Raw genomic sequence first — 21492 nt, 5'->3', positions numbered from 1 at the left:
GTCTTGTGTCTGTCCACAACATAAAAATATTCAGTTTATCATCATAGAGAAGTAAAAAAAAATATTCACACACATATTCATTTAAGAAGTTGGAATCAGAGAATTAAAATTTTTTCTTTCAATATTACTCAAACCAATTAATCAGTTACCAAAATAGTTAATAGTTAGTCCGTTAATTTAATTGACAACTAATCAATGAATCCTTGCAGCTTTAATGAGTTGTTAGCGGTTCAACCAAAGAGACATTTTCCCTTCTCACATGGTTCATTTAAATAATTGTCCCAAGCCCACGGAGGTAAAATAATATCCAATGTACAAATTTTTTTCATTGTTGCAAGATTTAGATTTTACTTCTGCCACCCTTGAAAACTACTGGTATTAGTTCCCCCCTATTGCTTTAAGAACAAGTAAAAAAATTCCTCCAATGATGTTTTTGTTCACAATACAAAGATGTAAATACAGATAAATGAATGATAAAAGAAATGTACTTCAAGAACACCCAGTATGTTTTTAATGAAGTTTAATAACAAAGAAACAAGGGGATGATTCCTTCAGCTTCCAAATCCATTACCGCCTCCCCCTTGAACATCACCCTCAGGTAGTTAAGAGTATAATGGAGGTTTGATGAAATGCAGAGAGGGGTTTTTACCTTTCAATACATACTTCTGGAATTAAAACAACTCAAAGTTATTGGTACTATGTTGTCTTGAGAAGGTTGCAAAAATTTCAGTTGCTCCAAGGCAGATGAGCTGAAAAAGAGCATTCAATCTGCTGCTGACCTTCAGCGTTCTGTTGAAATATGTTGAATCCTGTGAATTTTCCCAAACAGAAGTGTGATACAGTATGGTGTCTGGCCAGTAGAGGGACCTAGCAAACTAAATACTGTACTGCAGATGACACAATTGCTTTTCAACAGTTAAGAGGAAGCACTAACCACAACTTCCCCAATCAATGGTGTTTCTGTTGCTTAAAAACATCAGCTTTGTACAATCCACTGAGTTTTGCATGTCGATGTTGCTGCAAATTACACTCGAATGGTCCTCAGGCAAGGGATGGTGTCCACTTTAAAAAACAGTGTGTTTGGTTTGTGCTTCAATGCTCCCTGCTCCAACTGACCAGTAAATAGAGCCACTTTTCACCCCACCAGAATATCTGCTCTCCACCACTTCTCTGTGCACACGGTGGGAGTGGGAGCGCTGAGTCATGACCCCCCAACCCCCAACACAAAGCACGGTGGGGAGGCTAGTTCCTCTGCATATGGAAGTGAGGTATAGGGGGTGGGGGAACACAGGGAGGTTGTAGACTTCACATCGTCCCATGGGGTCAGATAAAAGCTTACGGCTCTCCTTATTAGACCCCCCTCACCTCCTCTTCAAGCTCAATGTTCTCTGCACACGTAGTTAAAGATCTATGCACTGGGATCCTAGCAGGTGTCAGCTGCAAAAGAATTTGTGGACATTTTCCATATGATAGCTTATATTATTTGGGATAAAGGAAAAGCTGTAATGTGTGTGGACATTACAACAACACATACAGGAATGAAATCACGTTTTATTTCTGCACTATAAAACTGAGCATAAAAGATTTTGCATGTAAAAAGGCCAACTTAAAACACCATGCCTGGTAGTCCTTGTGATAGTCAAGCCTGTACTTGAGATCCAAAACACCCCCTTAATGCAGCACCACTGCTTCCCCTTTTTTTCTCCCTAAAATGTCCTACCACATCCAAGCCCCTCCCACGACAGGGGCCATGAGCCTGGGGGTCTCTGTTTTGTTCTTCCTATAGAAGCCTGGCCACCATTGTCTCCGTGTGACCACAAGGTCAACGGAACTCACCTCGCCCAACCACAGCCCATTCAGCTGTGAAGCTTCACATGGGACAAAAACATCTCACAAGAGCAAGGATCACTTCAAGTGAGGGGGTGGGAAGACACACGCACATGCACACACACAAGGACAGCTAACACACTCTGCATTGTATTTTAGAGTCATAAGCTCATTTGTGCTACATTGTTTTTTCACAATGTAGCAGGACAAAAGAACCATGTGCAAGTAGTTCAGCGATCAGAAATGTAATTTCAGTGAATCAAAACAGGTGAACAGTGAGGATAGTACGTGTTCCACTAAGGGTGGTTTAAATTGGCAGAGACACGTTGCTCTATTAAAGAAGTCAATTATAGAAAATAGTAATGTAGTTATCTTTGGCACATTTTATAATTCTCCTTCAGATATTTTAAATACAGCTCTTGCCAGAGGGGAAATTGCATTTTGCTGCAGGTTAAAAATGAGGCCATCCACGTCAGTCATCTGCAGCTCTGTATCAAATTTTATATATTGGGCTACAGGCCAAAAAGATTTTTTTTAAAACATTACATTTTTATGTGTAAGCCAATTTTCTTATGTTTTCTGAATTTGTTTAACTTTAGTTGAGTAGTTTCCTCGTTTGATGCACAAGAGCACATGTCCTGAAGATCCTCCAGTCTGGCTCTGTGCTTTCAGAGGCAACAGTGTCCCTGGTGGAGGGGAAGCTCATGGAAGCTGACAGGTTGAAAATGTGCGGCATGATGTGGCTGAAGGAGCATGAAACATGTTCACCCATCGATGGTGTGCACAGCGCCACAGGAGAGGCTGTGAGACGATTAAATGCTTAAGTGTTTTTATGCAAAAAAGATTTTCATTCCCTTCACAGGTTTCACACCAATCTGAGATTTTTACGCATAGATGGGTCAATTTGTATGTTGTGTCCTAATGGGTACAAGATTATTATTATGACAGTAATTATAATCCGTAATAATTTCCCTTGGGATCAATAACGTCTATCTATCTATCTATCTATCTATAATGACTCAGCGCTACATATTTAAATATACCCTAGAACCATCCACGTTCACACAAAATAAATCAAACAGTATTTTGCATTATGAATTTTTTTTTCCATTCAACCAAATGAGACATAGTGAAAATCCCATCATGGTGCTGTTCACTGCAGAATGACAGTCACTATCCCATGAGCACCATTAAGTAATGACGAGTCATGCTCCTCTGAGCAGTGCTTCAGTGATGTATCTACACACACCCAAAATCATTCAGAAAACTGTTTCATATCAAACACAGCTAAAATATACACCAACGAAAAATGTCTGAAAGTCCTTTAAATATAATACAGTGGCTATAATTGATAAATAGCAGCATGATGGTCTTCACAATAGTTTGCTACAACAACCATACAGTGGTGCTACTTAGTCATTTTTGCAAGCTCAAGGAAACCTGAGGGAGCATTTGCTGTGATTTATCAGCAGTCTATTGTGATTCAAACTTTCATTTCACCAATTTATTCTATTCATTTTCTTCTTCTGTGTCCCTCACTCTCACATTTGCTCTTGTTGGTTTTGGAAAGCAGAGAAGAAAGACACTAAAGAAGAGATGACTGACAAGGTCTTTTTAAACTTTCACACTTTTAACAAGTAACAAAACATTCCCATGTTGGGTAATTCAGTTTTTAAGCACATCCCCCTGACTGTATATTGAACACTGGTTAAAAAGTATTATGTTTAAACAGATGGAGACACAATATTAAATGTATAAATAAAAGCAGCCTGGAACAGGAAGATAAAGTGTGGAATGGTGTGGAAAAATAAAAGCCACAAAATCGTGATTTTCATTTCACTGAACAGCATCTCAAATAATGTTTACACCATTCAGTTGTGATAAATTCATATTTAAGTGTTCACAAATGTACTGTGTTGAAGTGCACTATCAATATTTTTTCATATTTATTAATAAATTAAATAACACGCACATTTACTGTACATATGTAGCTGTGCAGTGGCAGTGAGATTTATTATCAGGAAAATGTACTTAGAGTATCAAAAGTAAAAAGTAAGAGAACTCAATGCCGAGAAACATTTCTGTACATGAGTAAAAACTAATGACTATTTTCATTATGGATTAATCTCCTGATCATTGTCTTGATCAATCTGTTAATTGTTTGGTTTGTAAAAGTGAAGTCTTCACATGGTTTGTTTTGTCTAACCAATAGTTCAAACCTCAAAATGATTCAGTTAACTGCAATTAAAGATGAGGAAAAGCAGCAAATCATCACATATAATAATCTGAAACCATGAAATGTTTTGGGCATTTCTATACTTTAAAAACAATTAATCAGTTTCAAATTAGTTGCCTATAAACTTTTTAGTTAATCTAATGACTAATCAACTAACTGTTCAAGCTCAAATGTTATACACTATCGGGTTGTTAAATGTAGAGTACAAAACAATACAATAGTTCTCTCTGAAATGTAGTGGAGTGGAAGTACAAACATGTCACAATAAATGTACTTAGTTACAATCCACCACTGGTATTTTCTGCACACTTCTGAACAAACTGAACACAACTTGATGTTACGACACATCTGTTTCCTCTCTGACTGTCTCCTCAATATATCAAGAAAACAAAGTGGTTCAACAACATTCTGTGCACTTCTTTCAGTTTGACACAACAATAACACCAGCATTTGTCTTTCTAAAGTCTACGGTCAGTGCGATGCAGCTCTCGGATAAGCTCCCCCATCTGAAATTTCTTCACATCCGCTTCAAATTTTAAAACCAAAGCTATGGAAGTGTGTCACTGACTGCAGCCTGAGTGTGTCCCCGACAGCTAATATTTTGGAGCAGCAAACATTAGACTTTGTAGTAGATGTTGGTGGGACTCTGGGGCGCTATCTCCTGAACTATGTACACAGGGGGCCCGTAGTCACTGCTCACACGCTCATAATGACGACAGATCATGCTGTCAGAAGCCCGCAGAGGAAAGACAACATCGCTGCGGTCTGAGCCATTGTTGTCGCTGCTGATGCTGTCCCGCTTCGGCACAGCCAAAGTGTTGAGGGACACAGAGGCAGACTGCTGGCTATCTGGGACACAGTAGTGGCGATGGTACCTCCACAGCACGGCCAGCAGAATTATGATGACCAAAATGAGGATCACACAACCAGAAACAACCCACATGAACAGTCCTGGCTCAGAGCCACTGCTGCCACTTGGGTTTGTTTGTCCCGTTTCTGAGCCCGAGTCTGTCATGAGAAACGGAGGAGAGACATTAAAAGGGGGCGGAGATGAAACAGTAAATCAGGACACAGGAGAAGGTGCTCTTATCTTTAGTCTCTTATTGGTAAACTGCCTGGTGCCTTTCTCCGGCACTGAATGGACCACTGAGTCAGGATCAGAGAAGGTTTGAGTACAAGTTGGAATATGGAAACACTAAATATAAAAAGGAATAAAGCACTCTGTCCCAAATCCATACTTAATTCTAATTCTATACAATTTTATACAAACAGGAAATTATACAGTATTTGTGATGTCAGTCAAACTGAAACTTTGGACAACTCCTGCCAATTAAACCAAGTAGATTGAATACTAGAATCTTTTGGAGCTATCACACCACAGCTGACTTTTTCCCCCCTAGCCCGCTCCTTCATTTTCATATTGCTTTGCATTGTGGGAGAATAGTTTCCATCAACATGTCTACATGCTTTCTGGTTTGAGTATGTTTAATTTTGTTACCAGTTTGAACACATTATATACTAAAAACCTGCTTAGAATCGGCAAGTAGTTGGATTTGGGATTTGATCCCTGTAATATCAGCGTAGGTGCAATTCAGATTAATTTTTCACTGTTTTCTAAATGTTTCCATATGCTAAATCATAGGATGCTGAAATTCATTATTATATTATATGATATTTTCATCTGTAAATGAAGTAAAAAAGTGTTTTTGCATGTTTGTGCCCGTTTACCTCAAATTATGTAGATTTGAAATAATTGGCAGCTATTTACAATGCATACTTTAAAATGGTGTCTAGTGCATTTTTCCTGCCCTCTAGTGTAGGAAAAATTGAAAGTAACAAAAAAATGAATTAGTAAAGTTCATCAGTACAGCTAAAGGAGAAGTATGGTGATATTCTAATTTCTTCTTATTGTCAACAGTTCTCATGAAACGATCAAAAGCCCCCAACACTTTTTACTCCTGTTTGAGTGAATTAGTAAAAACAGCAGTGCCCCTTTATTTTAGGAAAATATTTAGCCTTATTTAAAAATAATAAGTATTTGGGACCTGTTCGTAAAGATCTACATTTTCAGTAGGAACCAACGGGCATCAGGATGAGTACCACAGACAAGGTATTGAGAGACGAACTAACACATTGTTGTTGGGGGTTTTTTTTCATGGAATTTTTTAGACAATAACAAAAGTATAGCATAGCGCCAGCCTTATCCTTTCAGCATTCACATTGTGGTAACATGCAAAACTATAACAGAACACCTATATTCTCCAGGCAATAGGTTTGCTTTGTCTTCATACCAGTTTTGCTTGTTATATCCTTTTCTTTCGCTGAGGGGTCCTTGGCCTTAGACTTTGGCCGTGTGGGTGGGAATCTGGTGGGGGACTCCTGGAGTGTTGAAGGTGGATCTGAAGAGCCTGGAATAAAAAGCACGAAAGTTGAAATAAAAATCACACCATATGGCAATTAGCAACATACCTCATGTCTCCTCATTTTCACTGTATGATGGTGTTTTTGTCATTCCTGTGTAGGCGGGGTTATGTCATGTTAAAATGTTTCTGTTGCAGCTATAATAATGTCAGTTGAATCATTAGTGTTTGGTGTCAGTCCCTCAGAAAAAGAGCAAGAAGAGGCTTTTTTCTGGACTGATTATTTTGCACGAACAGTCATTCAGGTAAAAACGCATCACACAAGTAGAGAAACCATTTTCTAACCTAATTAGACCACAAGAAGTTCTGAGTCATGACTGGGACTCTCATTTTCTCTTGACTGGAAAAACTATCACTGATGTTTTCAATCTCTCCACCTACACATTTGTAACTGAATGCAGCCAATTCAAATAGTCTCTGGGGTTTTTACAAAAGGAATTTTAGACAATGTAGGGAATCACAAATGTAGCTCTGGAGAAAATAAGATCAAATGACAGTTCTGGAGTAATTTGGGGTTGGAGACTGGGCATGTACCCTAATGCATTTATGGCTGTTTACCAGGCAGGGAAGGTCTAATAAAAGATGCTAATAAATTGCATGATGGGAAATGTAGGATCCAGTATTTATGGAGCTTGGCCCATACTAGGGATATGCAGACTAGGAAGTTGGGACTTCTCAGCCTCTGCTACTTTGATTTGATGAGTGCTCTTTTTCTGTCTAAGGTCCTACTCTTTAACAGTGGTGGAAAGTACATTTTTTCAACTACTGTAGTTGAGTATAATTTTAAGAAACCTTTACTTGAATATTTACATTTTATGCTATTTTATACATTTACATCACTGCATTTCAGAGGGAAACGTCATATTTCTTTTACTTCACTACATGTATTTGACAGTTACTTTAACATTAAGATTTTACATTAAGAGAAATATAAGCTTAAAAAATATAGCACATTATTAAACCATTTTGGCTTGTGTTTAGTTTGTTCCCCATGTCACATTTCGAGTGTCTATGAGTTGTTCATTCTAGCAAAGAGACATTTCCTCCCTAAACTTCTCAGATGCCATCCATCCATCCATCCATCCATCGTCAACCGCTTATCCTGCATACAGGGAACTTCTCGGATGGTTTAATTAAAAATATGTTCCAGGCCCAAAGAGGTTAAATTATGAAAAAAAACATGAATATACATTTGTGTGGCAGAAATTATGTTTCCTCTCCCATTAATCATCTCAAAACCCCTCAGATTTGTGACCCTTAGGTTGGGAGACACTTAACTAATTTATATACAGTTAAGTAGTTTAGTCCAAACTACACAGCTCCACCTCAGACTGCAACAACAGTAAGATGCTGCTTCCATGCATTGTTTAGTATCCACAGTCTAACAAAATCATATATGATAAAATATCAGTCAAAGGGATGAAAGAAATGATTTAACTTGTTTACATTTTATTGATAATACTTCTGTAAAGATATTTCATGCAGGAGTTTTACTTTTAATTAAGTATGTTTAAATTGATTTATTGGTATCTTACTACAGTACAGGATCTAAATACTTCTACCACTATTTTTTTAAGTCTCTCACAAATCCCTCAGCTTTATGCAAGCGCAGTACTAAATTGCTGCAGTGCCTCTAAGTAGAATAAATGGCAGTTTGAAGGAAAATATGGAGGCCTGCAAAAAAAGGAACAAGATCAACACTTCACAAATCACAGAACAAATACAGGAATTCATATCCATATATTATTATCTACTATGTGCAAATAACACTAAGCAGATCCCCAACCAAAAACAACCTTAAATGTTTTGCAGTAGACTCACATGCCATGAACTATGGATAAAATAAAACAGAATTTTAGGAGACCCTTAGGAGAACTAAGATTTCATTCAGGATTTTTATGTACTCTTTTCATTTTGTTCATTGCTTTATGGCACATAATCAACATTTCTGTATGTACCAGTGTGCAAGCCAGCTTATGTTCAACTGCAGTCTTTTAGGTTTAAAAGTTTTGTTTCAGTACATTAGCATCCATTCACCAATGACTTGAATTTAATTTCACACCACATTTAGCCTAAATATACAAAACTACATTTCCCGTTTAAAAAAAAAAAAGGCACAAACCATGAATCCAAATGTAAACAGAAGAGGCATGACACTACCAAAATATCTATCTAAACACAGGGCTGGAAACTGCAATGACTCCCATGGTGATTGACAGGACTTTTAATATATAGAGAGATTACCACGAGATTACAACTAAATCTGAGTTATTCGTGTTTTCTACAAGGTTTGTTTACATCAGCAGTGTTTGTAAACAGCGCAAGAAAAACAGCCCCATATTTTCAGTTATTAGCTGTTGGGAAACACACAAGATGCAGATTTTTCATCTCTAACTCAGACTCTTGAATAATTAATATAAATAATACTTCACATTTCTGAGGTCAAAAAAGTCCTTTTGGGGCTTTAACAGATTTAGCTTTAAAAGTTTTTAGCAAGACGCACACACACAAACACATCTATTTAATTAATCTGGTTATGTGCAGCTCAATAGTACACCAATATTCAACATATCATATCATAACAACATAATACAACATAATAACAACAAATAACACCAGTAAAATATTGTATTGATAGTTTAAGAAATACAAATTTAATGAGCCCAATATGTTTCTGTGTGAATATTGTATTATAGGGTGATTTATCCTTAGGACATTTTAAGTGATGGCAGTGAATATGTTCAGAACCTGCTTTATTAAATTTTAACACGTGATAAGAGCACAAAATGATGAAAAAGGACCATTGGCTATTCTGATGTTAATACGGGGAGAGAAAAAAAAAAGATTATTGACAGCCACAGCCAGTCCAAATGATTGCATGCATGATTATACAGATGACCTTAAGCTGCCAGCGGCTTAAATTAGGGATTTGAGATTATTCATGATAGCAATCTCTCTTCAAGAGAATGAATAGATGATCAAGATTATCCAACCATTTAGTAATTCCAGAGAAGGGGTGATATTATAGCATTACACATGTAGCAATAACCAGAATTTAACAATTGTGTTTGTTTCTTTAGCGTTGTTTGTCAGATATCTGTGTCCCTGTGTTTCTCTCTTTCGTTCACACACCCAGCTTCATACGCATGTTGACACGCACACACATACAAAGTACTTACTTTGGCCGACTCTCAGCACCAGCTTCATGGATTTGGTTCTACACACCCCTCCATTAGTGTTATCCAGACCTCGCAGGGAGCCTGTAGAGGTGGCTGTAATACAAAGAGAGAGGACAAACATTAAAGTATAATTGTTTAACGTTTTGGGTTCATATTTTACGAGATCATCATAATACAAGATTATCACGCAACGCATAGTTCCATTATAATTTCCTTGCAGACAGTGTAGCCAGTTGCTGAATGTTGCATCACATAGGCAGGAAAGGGCAGCAACACATAGCACAAACTATGACGTTACATAGTTGCACGTTAAAAACACATGGTCTATAAAATTTCCCATCACAAGTTCCCAGAGCCCGAGGGGACGTCTACATAATGCTTGATTTGTCTGATCAACAGTCCAAAATCTATCACATAAAAAGCAGCAAATCCTCATATATGAGAAGCAGGAACCAGATAATGTTTAGCATTTTTACATGATAAATGTGTTTTTAACTAATGATCAATTAATTAATTAAATTTCCTTGCTGAATCGCCTAATATTGCATATGCATAATGGATGGTGGACCAAATTAATAAATAGGTTTGTATTTTAATTAACACAGCAATTACTAACTACTACACACATAGTATATAGCCCACACACACACCCCAAGAACTCTTGTTCACCCCTGTCAGTCCAACACACACACACATAGACTTGTTAGCAGCATTTAGGTCAGATAACAACATCTCACAGGCCACAAGCTACGTTGCCATGAAAGCTCCCATCAAATCTGCCTGATGCTGTAAAAGCCTTGTGTGATTTGGGGCATGTAAGCCGTTGGAATCACACTGGCCTGCCAGAGCGAAGTGTGCTGTCAGAGCGCGCCGAGGTGGATGAAGCTACATGGTCAGACTTGCTTTCTCACTCATGCATCACTTGCCACTAAGATGCTGGTTTAACCGACAGCGGCCCAATAACGAGGCCCACATTTTTGATTCTCACGCAAACTGACAAAGTGAGAGGGAGCCGAAAATGATGGCCTCCTCTTCTCCCAGGAGGAAAAAAAAAAGAGAAAAAAGAAACAGTTGCTAGCATTGAATCAAATGTTGCTCCACCTGTAGGAACCGGCAGCTTGTGTGTCTTCTCGTTCTACTGATTTTAAAGTGTTGCACGTGTTCATACAGCATTGAGACATACATGGGCGACAGCCATGGCTCCACTCAGACATATGTTATCTGAGCTGAATAGGAGTTGTGAGGTTACACAGTGACTCACAGGTGATATAATAGTCCCTCCCCTTGAGGAACTCCAGACCCCACAGGTTGGGACTGAACTCCTGGAACTTGAATGTAAACTTTACGTCCTGGTGAGGCTTGTCACAGTTCAGCAGGGGTGTGTCCGTCTTGTCGATGGTGCAGCTCTCCATCTGACTTCGAGAGACCAGGTACACTCGGTAAAACTCCTCCTTACCCCCTGAGGAAGCGTCTGCCCGGGGACACACAATGTCCATCTTGTCCCCGATCTGGGGATACAGCACCACCCCCTGACCTGGACTAAATCTGTGTGTGAGATAAGGTGAGAGACGAGGGGGTTAAAAGATGAAGTGTAGAGCAACACTGGGTGAAGCATCATTATATCATTCTCAAAAAAAAAAAAGTCTAATCAACAGTAGCTCAAGATCTTGTAGTTTTGAATGCTCTCAAAACCTCCCTGCACTACCGTATGCATTAAGAATTAGAAATCAGAAAATAGAGAAAAGTGGCCATCATAAGTGGGAAAAAAAAGACATTAAAAAAGAAGAAAATGACTCAAAGGATTAACTATCAAAAATAGCTTCAATTTGGATTTTCTGTCACTGATCAAATTATGAAGTAATCCTTTTCACTTTAACTAAATATATTTGCAGTGTTGGTCAGTCTAAGTAAGTAATTTGAAGAAAATATCTTGCAATTAGTTATTTTCATAATTTTAATTGTATAGTTCAAAAATGTATCAATCCATCAAGGAAATAATCATCAGATTAATCGATGATAAATGTAATTGTTAGTTGTAGCCCTGTTCAGTTGACAATGATGTAAAACCTCACACTGGAGAAGCTGGAACCAGACAATGTTTACCATTTTTGCTTTATAAATATATCACAGCTACTCATATGGAATATCCAACCTGTAGTATCATGATTTGCAGTAAAATGGTTGTATCTCCTTTGATTAACTTAATCACTAAGGTCACACTAGAGGGACAAGGCAGCAGCAGAAAGTTGCATCCATCTCCAAGCCTGAAACTGATTCCTCCACTTACTCTGCGTTGGAGCTACTCCAGTGGATGGACTCCAGAGTGACGGCACGACATGAGCAAATGACGGCCAGCAGGATCACGGCAGCACAGCTCCATGTGATTCTCCCCATCACAGGAATAAGTCGCAGGTACACAGCGGCTCAGTATCATAAAACAGAGTGGAAACAGGCTAAAATCTGTTGCCTCTGCATGTCTCCGGCAGATCCAGGTGCGCGCAGAGGACACATTCCTGAGTGAAATCCCACCAAGTTGCGACTCTTCCTCCGGCAGTTGCATGAACATTTCCACATTGTGCGTAATTGGCTAGAAAACCGTTCGTGTGACGAAATCCATGTATTGAGAACAGAGATTGTGTGGAGTATTTTAGTTGTCAGCTGACTGACCGGAACGCCCATATATAGGCTCATGCGTAGCTAGGGACCGGTGGCACGCCCCCAACCCCCCCCCCCCCCCATTTAAATTTCTTCACATTAATATACTGAGATAAATGTCTAAATCATTATATCGTTTTGTCCCTTCCCTTTTAAAAATCAACTATATAAAAAAAATAAACAAAATTGAGACTTTATTTAGCCCACAGGTAGTCTAAACAGCATTTTCTTGTTAAAAGCTGGCACACTGATTTATGATTTTGGTTTATATAAATAAAATTGACTTCACTTGAATGGCAGCTCATGATAAAGGTCAGGGACATCTTTGATTTATGTACAGAATGAGTTTTGGTGTATCTGGAAACCTACTCTTGTTTGCATTATCAGAATCACCCACTCCGTGTATATCCATTCAATACAATTTTTTTGTACTAATTTGACTGATTACAGGTTACAGAAACCCTTTTACAGACATGTCTTTTCTCACATAGTAATAGTCCTGTCTATTCTTTCGCTTTATTTGTTCAGCTTTGTTTTCCTTGTTCTTAGCTGTTATGTGTAGACAAACTTGGCCAATAAAGCTGATTATTTCCTGTCTTGATTTTATCAGAGTTACCTTTAATAATAACCTTTTAACATATATTTTTATAACATTATTTATTTTCTCTTTTTCCTCTCCAGATGTTTATTTGTTGCATCACAGTCGACTGTAATGGGTATGAGTTCATGTATATACTGTGATATTTCCCCATTTATACTTCCACAACATATTGATGCGAGGGTGCAATTTTCTCTTCAAGTAGCTTTGAGTAGTATATTACATATCATGGATCTAAGTCAGATGTGTAGTTCTTGTGGCCACTGTGTGTTGTTGGTTCTGTCTGTATTTGCATTAACTACCCAATTCAAAGTTTAATTCTTCTCAGTAACCATATGAGGAAATTCAGGACAAGAGAGTACAGATTTGACTGAATTTGCAGTTTCGCTTGTTGGGGGGAAACATTGATGTGGTGATGAACAGAAAGGACGAGTGAAAGCTGTGACTCAGTGCTCACCTTAAATGAACCTACCCTACCCAGGATACACAGACTTTAATAGGATCAGGTCATAAAATTGTCCATCTACTTCTAAGCACTGAGTAAATTCCTCAAAGAAGAAAACAACAGAGTTTGGGAAATCCTACAGCATATCCTAAGCTTAAAGTTTTATTGTTACAATTCTTGGGGACAGTTTCAGGGAATCTGAACCAATGACACAGAAATGTCTGCGTCCCTGTTGGAAACTGACTGGACTGCATGTGTTCAAAGTGCTGCTAACATCTTTCATATATATAATTAATGCAAACCTCAAGTTTCATTGACATGGATTGCCAGTGTTGGAATGTAACTAAGTACATTTACCTCAGTACAAATTTGATGTACTTTCCTTGAGTCTTTTTTCCATTACATTTCAAAGGCAAATATTTTACCTTTTACCCCAACAGATTTATTTTACAGCTTTAGTTACTAGTTACATATTTACATTTACATTTATTCATTTAGCTGACATATATATTAGGTTATAAAATATTATGTTTTGTTATAAATCAAACTACCCAACAATTATGCAAGTATTGCTGAAATGATTGGCCAATTGAAGAAAATTACACAAAATCATGTGAAAACATTTCCATCTTCACAAATGTGAAGACTTCTAAATATTTCAATTATTTCAACTTATTTGTTTTATTTTTTCCAAACCAAACAATCAATTGATTAATAGAGAAAATTATCTGCTACACAAAATAGTTAAAAATTACCTCCATCTCAACAATAGTTAAGTGCTGCTTTTACATTAATGCACAAGAAAAGATAATCTAATGATATCATATATAATAGCAATAGTTTCTGCATTGACTACTTTTACTTTTAATAATTTAAGTATACGTTCCTACTTTCATACCTTTTACTTAAGATTTTCAATGCAGAACTTTTACTTGCAATTGAGTATTTTTAAGGTGCGGTACATTAACTTTTGTAAAGGAGAAAGCTTTCTTGTGTAGATGTTTCTTTAAAGATGTTTCCTCATGTAAACACAAAACTATACATGTCTCACTTTTGGTTTACAACAAACTTCAGATACAACCCTCAGATGTTTATGATAGATTTTATTTTCTTATCATGCATTCAGCTGCCAACATAATATAACTTACAACGCAGATTCCAAACATAACACAAGTCAGGTATCAGTAGGAAAGTCTGAATCCACCTTTTTTTTAAAGTATTTCTCAACTAACCAAAAGCAAATGGCACACAACACAAATAAGAATATATCCAATATGAAGCAAAATAAATGTATTCATCAAACAAATCTCTACACGTCCTTGTGTACAATAAAGTTTTTGGTTTGTCTGATGAGTAAATTGTTTTTACCTGTTTTGCCTTTAACTACTGCAATTTCAGATACAGTGATTTCTGGTGGAGATCATTTATTCACAATAGGAAAAAGATTGCACAACAGAGACAGATTATGATCACGATAATGATTACATAATCAGAATCACTATTACAATTAAAACCTTCTTCAACTCAAAATACAACTGATGTTAAATATCATTGAGGTAAAAAAATATCAGCTTTTCAGGAGTTAATAAAATGTGTCTCACTTTGAAACAATGCACTTGTTTTTATTGTCACATGGTTTTCAATGGTTTATTTAGCTCATGAAGTGTGAAAATTTTATTATCCCTTAATCTTTCAGTTTTTCTGGAAAATGAAAAATCAGACAGTGATTAGATTCTTTCTGTCTTTACACACACTGCTTTTAATGTCAAAATATAGCATTTGCAGCACCCAATATAGGTGATCATCATTTCATAAAGATGTATTAATTCAAAGCCAGATAGCTATTTGTGTATTCTGGTTGATCAGTTTCATGTTGAGCAGATAATGCTTAATTGAATCATAAGGGAGTCAATCCCCACATGCCTTGGAAGAGATCCAATGAGCCAAAGTAACTGCTGCATCTATGTGGGTTTACATTTTAAATCATCTTTAATATGGGTTTTTCTGAAAATTCGAAGCTCCAATGTATGTCACCTGAAATTACAGTCAAAGATATGCTGAGAACTTTAAATATGCTGTTTCTCATGTGCCACGGCTGCAGCATCTCGACATCTTCAGAGATAGCAGGATCGTCTTTGATAGCAGTGACAGAGTGATTGTTAGTCCATGTGTGTTTCACCTTGTGTCTGTTTATGCATCATATTCCTTAGTTTCATGATGGCTTCTTCCTCCCAGTGCCAGCACCAGAGGTGGATGTGTTGGATGCAGCCGTGGTGGCTGGATGGTTTGGGTTTTCTTTGTTGTGAGATCTCCCAGAGCAAAGCTAATGCTATCATGTTAGGTGTCTGGTAATGAACAACCCCTATCACGATTAGCATTAACCTCAATTTGGGACTAGACTTGAGGGCTTATTCATCATCCACATACCTTACCTCAGTGTTCAGCCTGAAGATGTCGTGCAGATGTCCTGCAGGGGGTGTCAGACGCACTGGTTGGCTGTAAGAGATTTATACATATGAACTGAAGTTTCATTCACAAGTATTCATATCATAAGCTGTCAACTGGACACTGTTGTGGATTTGTGGTAAAGATGACTACTTCTTGTAGATTACAAGAACGTGTAGGGGCATATATTGGGACATATTTTAAAATGTGTCATCTTTATTTGTCAACAAATTTGCCCCATTTAATTAGAAGACACAAAATAGTGCTCTGTAGACATATTGAGCACTTTGAAACCCAATTCTCTAGCTGTCTTCCTTATACTTTCCCTTAAACCACTTAGGTTTCAAGTTTGATAAGACATTTTTATGCGTTTTCTTATGGTTGTTCTTTTTAAACAGCATTCCCCGTAATTCAGCCTGGTATCATTTGAAATCTGAAATACATTTCTTTGGGTTTCAACAATGTTTGAGACCTTTCAAAGGTTCTGTGGGACTGAAAAGTTTAAGAGTGCCAACCTGGACAAGTGTTCACAGAGTTTAAAAATACTGAAAAGGTCCAGGTGTGAGGCAGCTGGAACTTTCAGTAAAGTTCTGTTTCTATTATCTCTCTCCAGAGACGTTATGAGTTATAACAGGATGCAACAGGTGCTGTTATATTTTGACTGCTAATCTAAAGTGAGACATTGTCAGGAAGTACGTTTGTGTTTGTATGTGTGTTTTTTGTGATGGTAGTTAGGTAGTTTACTGACCTGTATCCTGAGTCCACCAACAACACTTCCACTCTCAGCAACGGGTTTCTCTCCTCTGCCTCGCTCTCTCTTCTGCCTTCCCTGCACCTCCTCTGTATATGTGTCTCTCTCTCACATCGAACAGTAAACCCATATGTGGGTTTACATGTCTTTTATACACTTGCATGAGTCATGTGAAATCCCCTTCTTCAGAATGACTAGTACAGAATAAGAAAATCACGCAACAAATTTGCAGTAAGATGCCATTTATGTAAATGATGCCTACAGAAGAGAAAATGTATTCATTTCTTGGACTGAAACAAGTTAATAACAGTTATGTCAATTGTGATGACATTAACAGACATTAACATTAATTAACATGAAGATGACAACATGTGATGCTAAGACGATGAATTCAAATTAAACTATATATTTAAATGTATATAACACGTCAAAGATTTAACTGGAAGTTATTTTTGAGGAACATGTAAAAACAGAATATCCTCCTCTTTAAACTTATTATTAGAGGATATGTAGTATTCAGAGAGATTTAACAAAACTAAAGATAATTTAAAGAAAACAGTTGGTGATTCCTCACTTTCCCTTAAGAAATGAGACTGAAGGTGTGTACTTCATTTTCCATTGTGAACACACTATAAACTAAAAACCTGCTTATATTCAGTGTGGATTTGGGACACGGTGTATGAGTCTAGTGAGTAACTAATTTAATATAGCACCTTTCACAAACAAGGTCACAAAGTGCCTTACCAGAGTAAAATAGTAAGGGCATTTATATATAATACGAGACAACAATAAAACAAAAGCATCAACATCATAAAAACTGTTTTTAAAAGTCAGTCATAAAAACATAGGCGGTAACGGACCTTAAAACAAACGTTTGCATGATTTAAAAAGCATGTGGCGAGACAAAGGCCAGTTTAAATAAAAGAGTCTTGTTTTCTGAAGGCATTGACAGAGACCACAGATCGCAAACCGATTAGCCATAACATTATGACCACTGACAGGTAAAGTGAATAACACTGATTATCTCATTAACGTGGCACCTGTCAATGGGTGGGATATATTAGGCAGCAAGTGAAGATTTTGCCTTCAAAGTTTATGTGTTAGAAGCAGTGAAAAATGGATTTAAAAATGGATTTAAACAACTTTTAGATGGGCCAAATTGTGATGGCTAGGCATCAAATGGGTCAGAGCATCTCCAAAACTGCAGTTTTTGGGGGGTTTTCCCGGTCTTCAGTGGTCAGTACCTACCAAAAGTGGTATACCTTGAACTGGCGACAGGGTAATGGACGGCCAAGGATCTCTGATGCACGGGAAGCGAAGGCTGGCCTGTTTGGTCAGATCCAACAGACGAGCTACTGTAGGTCAAACTGCTGAAAAGTTTATGCTAGTTCTGATAGAACACACCATGCATCACAGTTTGTTGCATATGGGGCTACATAGCTGGCGACCAGTCAGGGTGCCGACGCCTGCATGCTGACCCCTGTCCACTGACGAAAGTACCTAAAATGGGCATGTGAACATCAGAACTGGACCAACAAGCAATGTAAGAAGGTGATGAATCATGTTTTCTTTTACATGGATAGCCGGGTGCGGGTGCGTCACTTACCTGGGGAACACATGTCACCAGGACGCACTATGGCAAGCTGGCAGAAGCAGTGTGATGCTTTGGACAATGTTATGCTGGGAAACCTTGGGTCCTGCCATTCATGTGGATGTTACCTTAAGAAGTACGATCTACCTAGGCAATGTTGCAGACCATGTACACCGGTATTACCTGATGGCAGCGACCTCCTTCAGCAGGATAATACGCCCTACCACAAAGCAAAAATGGTTCAGGAATGGTTTGAGGAACACAACAACGAGTTCTAGGAGTTGACTTTGCCTCCAAAATCCCCAGATCTCAATCTAATCGGGCATCTGTTGGATGTGCTTGACAAATAAGTCCACTCTATGGAGGACCCACCTTGCAAATTACAGGACTTAAAGGATGTGCTGCTAATGTCTTAGTGCCAGATACCATAGCTCACCTTCAGAGGTCTAGTGGAGTCCATGTCTTGATAGGTCATGGCTGTTTTGGTGGTAAAAGGAGGTCATATACAATATTAGGCAGTTGGTCATAATGTTATGGCTGATCAGTCTCTAAAGCAAGGATCGTCATCAGAGGGGGTACGCGTAAGCTCTGTGCGGACGTCCATTTTTTTATGGCTGCATGGACCTGTCCAACTACGCTACCAGAGTACCAACCGATCTACTGCGCATGTGTGGAACGAGTCCACCCAGCTGACTCCATAAAGTAGTATAAACCTAGGTAGTCCGCGTCTGTGGAGTCCACAGCTGTCCGTGACCTGCTAGACCTGGTTAAAAGGTGTTGCAGCAGCATTCTAGACCATTTGTAGACAGTCCAGGGATGACTTGATGAGACAGATAAAGAGAGAGTTAAAGTAGTCTAACCCGGATAAAATGAATGCTTAAGTGATCATCTCTAGTTCTCGTTTTGACAGGTATAAGTCTGGCAATGTTTCTTAAATGAAAGAAACATGTAGAGGTCAAAGATTTGATATGATGATCAAAGTGCATAGATTGGTCAAACATAACACCAAGATTCCTGGGTATGATTGTACAGTTGACAAAAGTGACCCAATACGTTGAGCAACCATAGGAGCTATGCTGTTAGAAGCAACAATAAGGACCTCATCTGCATTAAGCTGTAAAAGGTTGTCAGTCATCCAGTCCATAATGGCAGTCAGGTAGTTCAGTACAGTCACTTTGTCATTTTCATCAGGCTTAAATGATAGATAGATATCATCAGCATAGAAGTGAAAAGAGACACCTTTAAATTTGCTGCTGATGTCACCAAAGGGGAGCATATACAAAGAAGATACAATTGGGCCCAACACATAACCCTGAGGAACATCCAATGAAATAGCCTCAGTTTCAACCATTGACAAAGATAAGCTCCTCTCTGTGAGGATGAGAACCAGTCCAGGGCACTACCAGAGACACCCACACACTGCCTAATCAAGATGCTGTGATCAACAGTATCAAAAGCTGCACTAAGACTTTTAGCTAAAGGGCTTTTAGCTAAATGCTAGCATCAGAAACAAAGTATATCTGAGGCTGATGAGAGTGTCATTTGGTTTGCAGGTATTTGGCCATAAACCAAAGTTCTGAACACATTAAAATACATATGACTACTAAATAACAAGATTTGAATAGAATTTCTATTGGGGATCATTTAGTTGAAGTCAATATAATTACATTTTATTTACACAGCACCAATTTATAACAAATGTTAACTCATTGTTCTTTTTATGTAGATCAGGTCTAGACCATATTCTTTGTAATATTAAGTAAGAGTAAGTTACAGTTTTCATATTTACACCTTTGCTCACTTCTTATCAAGCCACCTGTACAATCACTGAACACAATGACTGTGCAGGGTCGTGAAATGAATTGGACTTCTTTTTGACAGTTATGGGAGTGTCGCCAGTGGGGATTTTAAAAAGAGACCCTTTTCTACTAAATGACTGTGATCCTGCAAACTATCCTCGTTACATATCTCAGATGCTGTCTATAAACTGGCCTAGAATCACACAGCTAGTGTTTTCTTGTGGTAACCCAGTAACCGAGTCATACTGCTCTGTTTCTGAGAAGACAAGGTGCCGTCCCATCCTTTCTCACTACCTCCCAACCCCCCATTTTCCTGCACTGAGAATGGCATTATCTGACTGGCTAGCTGGCTGCACACTTTGGCTTCATGCAAACTCTTTTCTTTCACTCATTCAGCGGACTAATATCAAGTGCATTACATTCCTGTCAGCGTGTTAAAGAGGAAACACACTGAAAAAGACAGACAGTGTAGTAATTGAAGGGAAATGGTTGAACGTACATGAGCAGGCGGGGGAAGAAGCAGAGATGCAACAGGGGACCCCCCTTCATGTACTGGAAATTCACAATGTGTAATATGCCAGCTGAGGAGGCTTTAAATGTAATCCTCTCTTCTTCTGTCTAGTGTTCTGTCTCCACCTCTTACAAATGACAAATTCAGGAAGGAAGTCGCTTTATATGTTTCCCTTTTCATTTTTAAAAAAAGTTGCGTATTGTCTTGGTGATCAGAAAACTTTACATCATGTGAAAATAAGCGTGTCAAGAGACAGAGAGCATCTGTCTGTTGCCTCAGAGAGAAACTGACATCGTATAGGTGTTTTCTCAACTTCAACTGAAGGGACAAAACATACAAGAAAGCCTTTATCACCGCTATCACCTTCACTCATAACCTTACCTACTTTCGATGTATTTATGAGCATCTACGACGAAACCAGAAACAAGCCAGCGTGAAAGTTTGCCCATTAAAGCATAAGGATTTTATGAGTTGTATTTAGGTCTAGTCAAAAGGAAAAAAAAAAAAAACTTTCTTTTTCTCTCTGTTTCTGCAGCACCAAGTTCCGTTTCAGTGTTTCCACGTGGGCAACCATGGCCTTACTTCACCCTGTTTTCCTGTCATATGTGGGATATGCATGAGGCCCGACAGACATACAGCTGATATGATCAGATAGCATTTCCAGCTCTCTATGCCGTCATCTTGGTCTGCGTGCCCTCAAAGTGTGACATGTGTGGCACCAGAGGGAAAATTTCAGACAGAGACGACACAGCTAGAGTTTTTGAATTCTCCAGAAGACATTTTCATTTCATTACCAGCACCAGTTTTAGACTGAAAGTAGCTGTTGTTTTACTCCTAAACAATATAATAGAAATAATATCTAATAGATAAACATTATGAGCAAGAAAGTACAGAGTTATCTTTCTTTCCTGCTCTTTCAAGGTGAACGCTTGGTTTCCCCAATCAAAACCCCTACATCTAAAATTAGCTGGTTTAAAGGAAGTGTGGGTGAGCTTCAGAGGTGGAAAGACCAATGCTAGTTATGATTCAATTCCA

General features: G+C 38.1%; 1 protein-coding gene across 1 annotated transcript; it reads right to left on the bottom strand.

The window, feature by feature from the left end:
• Positions 1-3074: 3074 nt before the first annotated feature.
• Positions 3075-12285, bottom strand: LOC119890854 (ephrin-B2a-like). The gene is made up of 5 exons (XM_038702300.1): positions 11950-12285; positions 10924-11207; positions 9663-9755; positions 6355-6471; positions 3075-5071 (listed from the first exon to the last, which is right to left on the bottom strand). Exons 1-5 carry the CDS (start codon positions 12054-12056, stop codon positions 4680-4682), a joined length of 993 nt encoding a protein of 330 aa, XP_038558228.1. The 5' UTR covers positions 12057-12285; the 3' UTR covers positions 3075-4679.
• Between the last annotated feature and the right edge of the window lie 9207 nt (positions 12286-21492).

The sequence above is a fragment of the Micropterus salmoides genome, unplaced genomic scaffold (genome assembly GCF_014851395.1).
Source record: "Micropterus salmoides isolate LMB-PRFRI ecotype aquatic unplaced genomic scaffold, ASM1485139v1 Ms_hic_scaffold_6, whole genome shotgun sequence".
Classification (NCBI taxonomy): Eukaryota; Metazoa; Chordata; class Actinopteri; order Centrarchiformes; family Centrarchidae; genus Micropterus; species Micropterus salmoides.
Note: the sequence above shows the minus strand (reverse complement) of the source record. Positions and strands in the feature narration are given on the sequence as shown.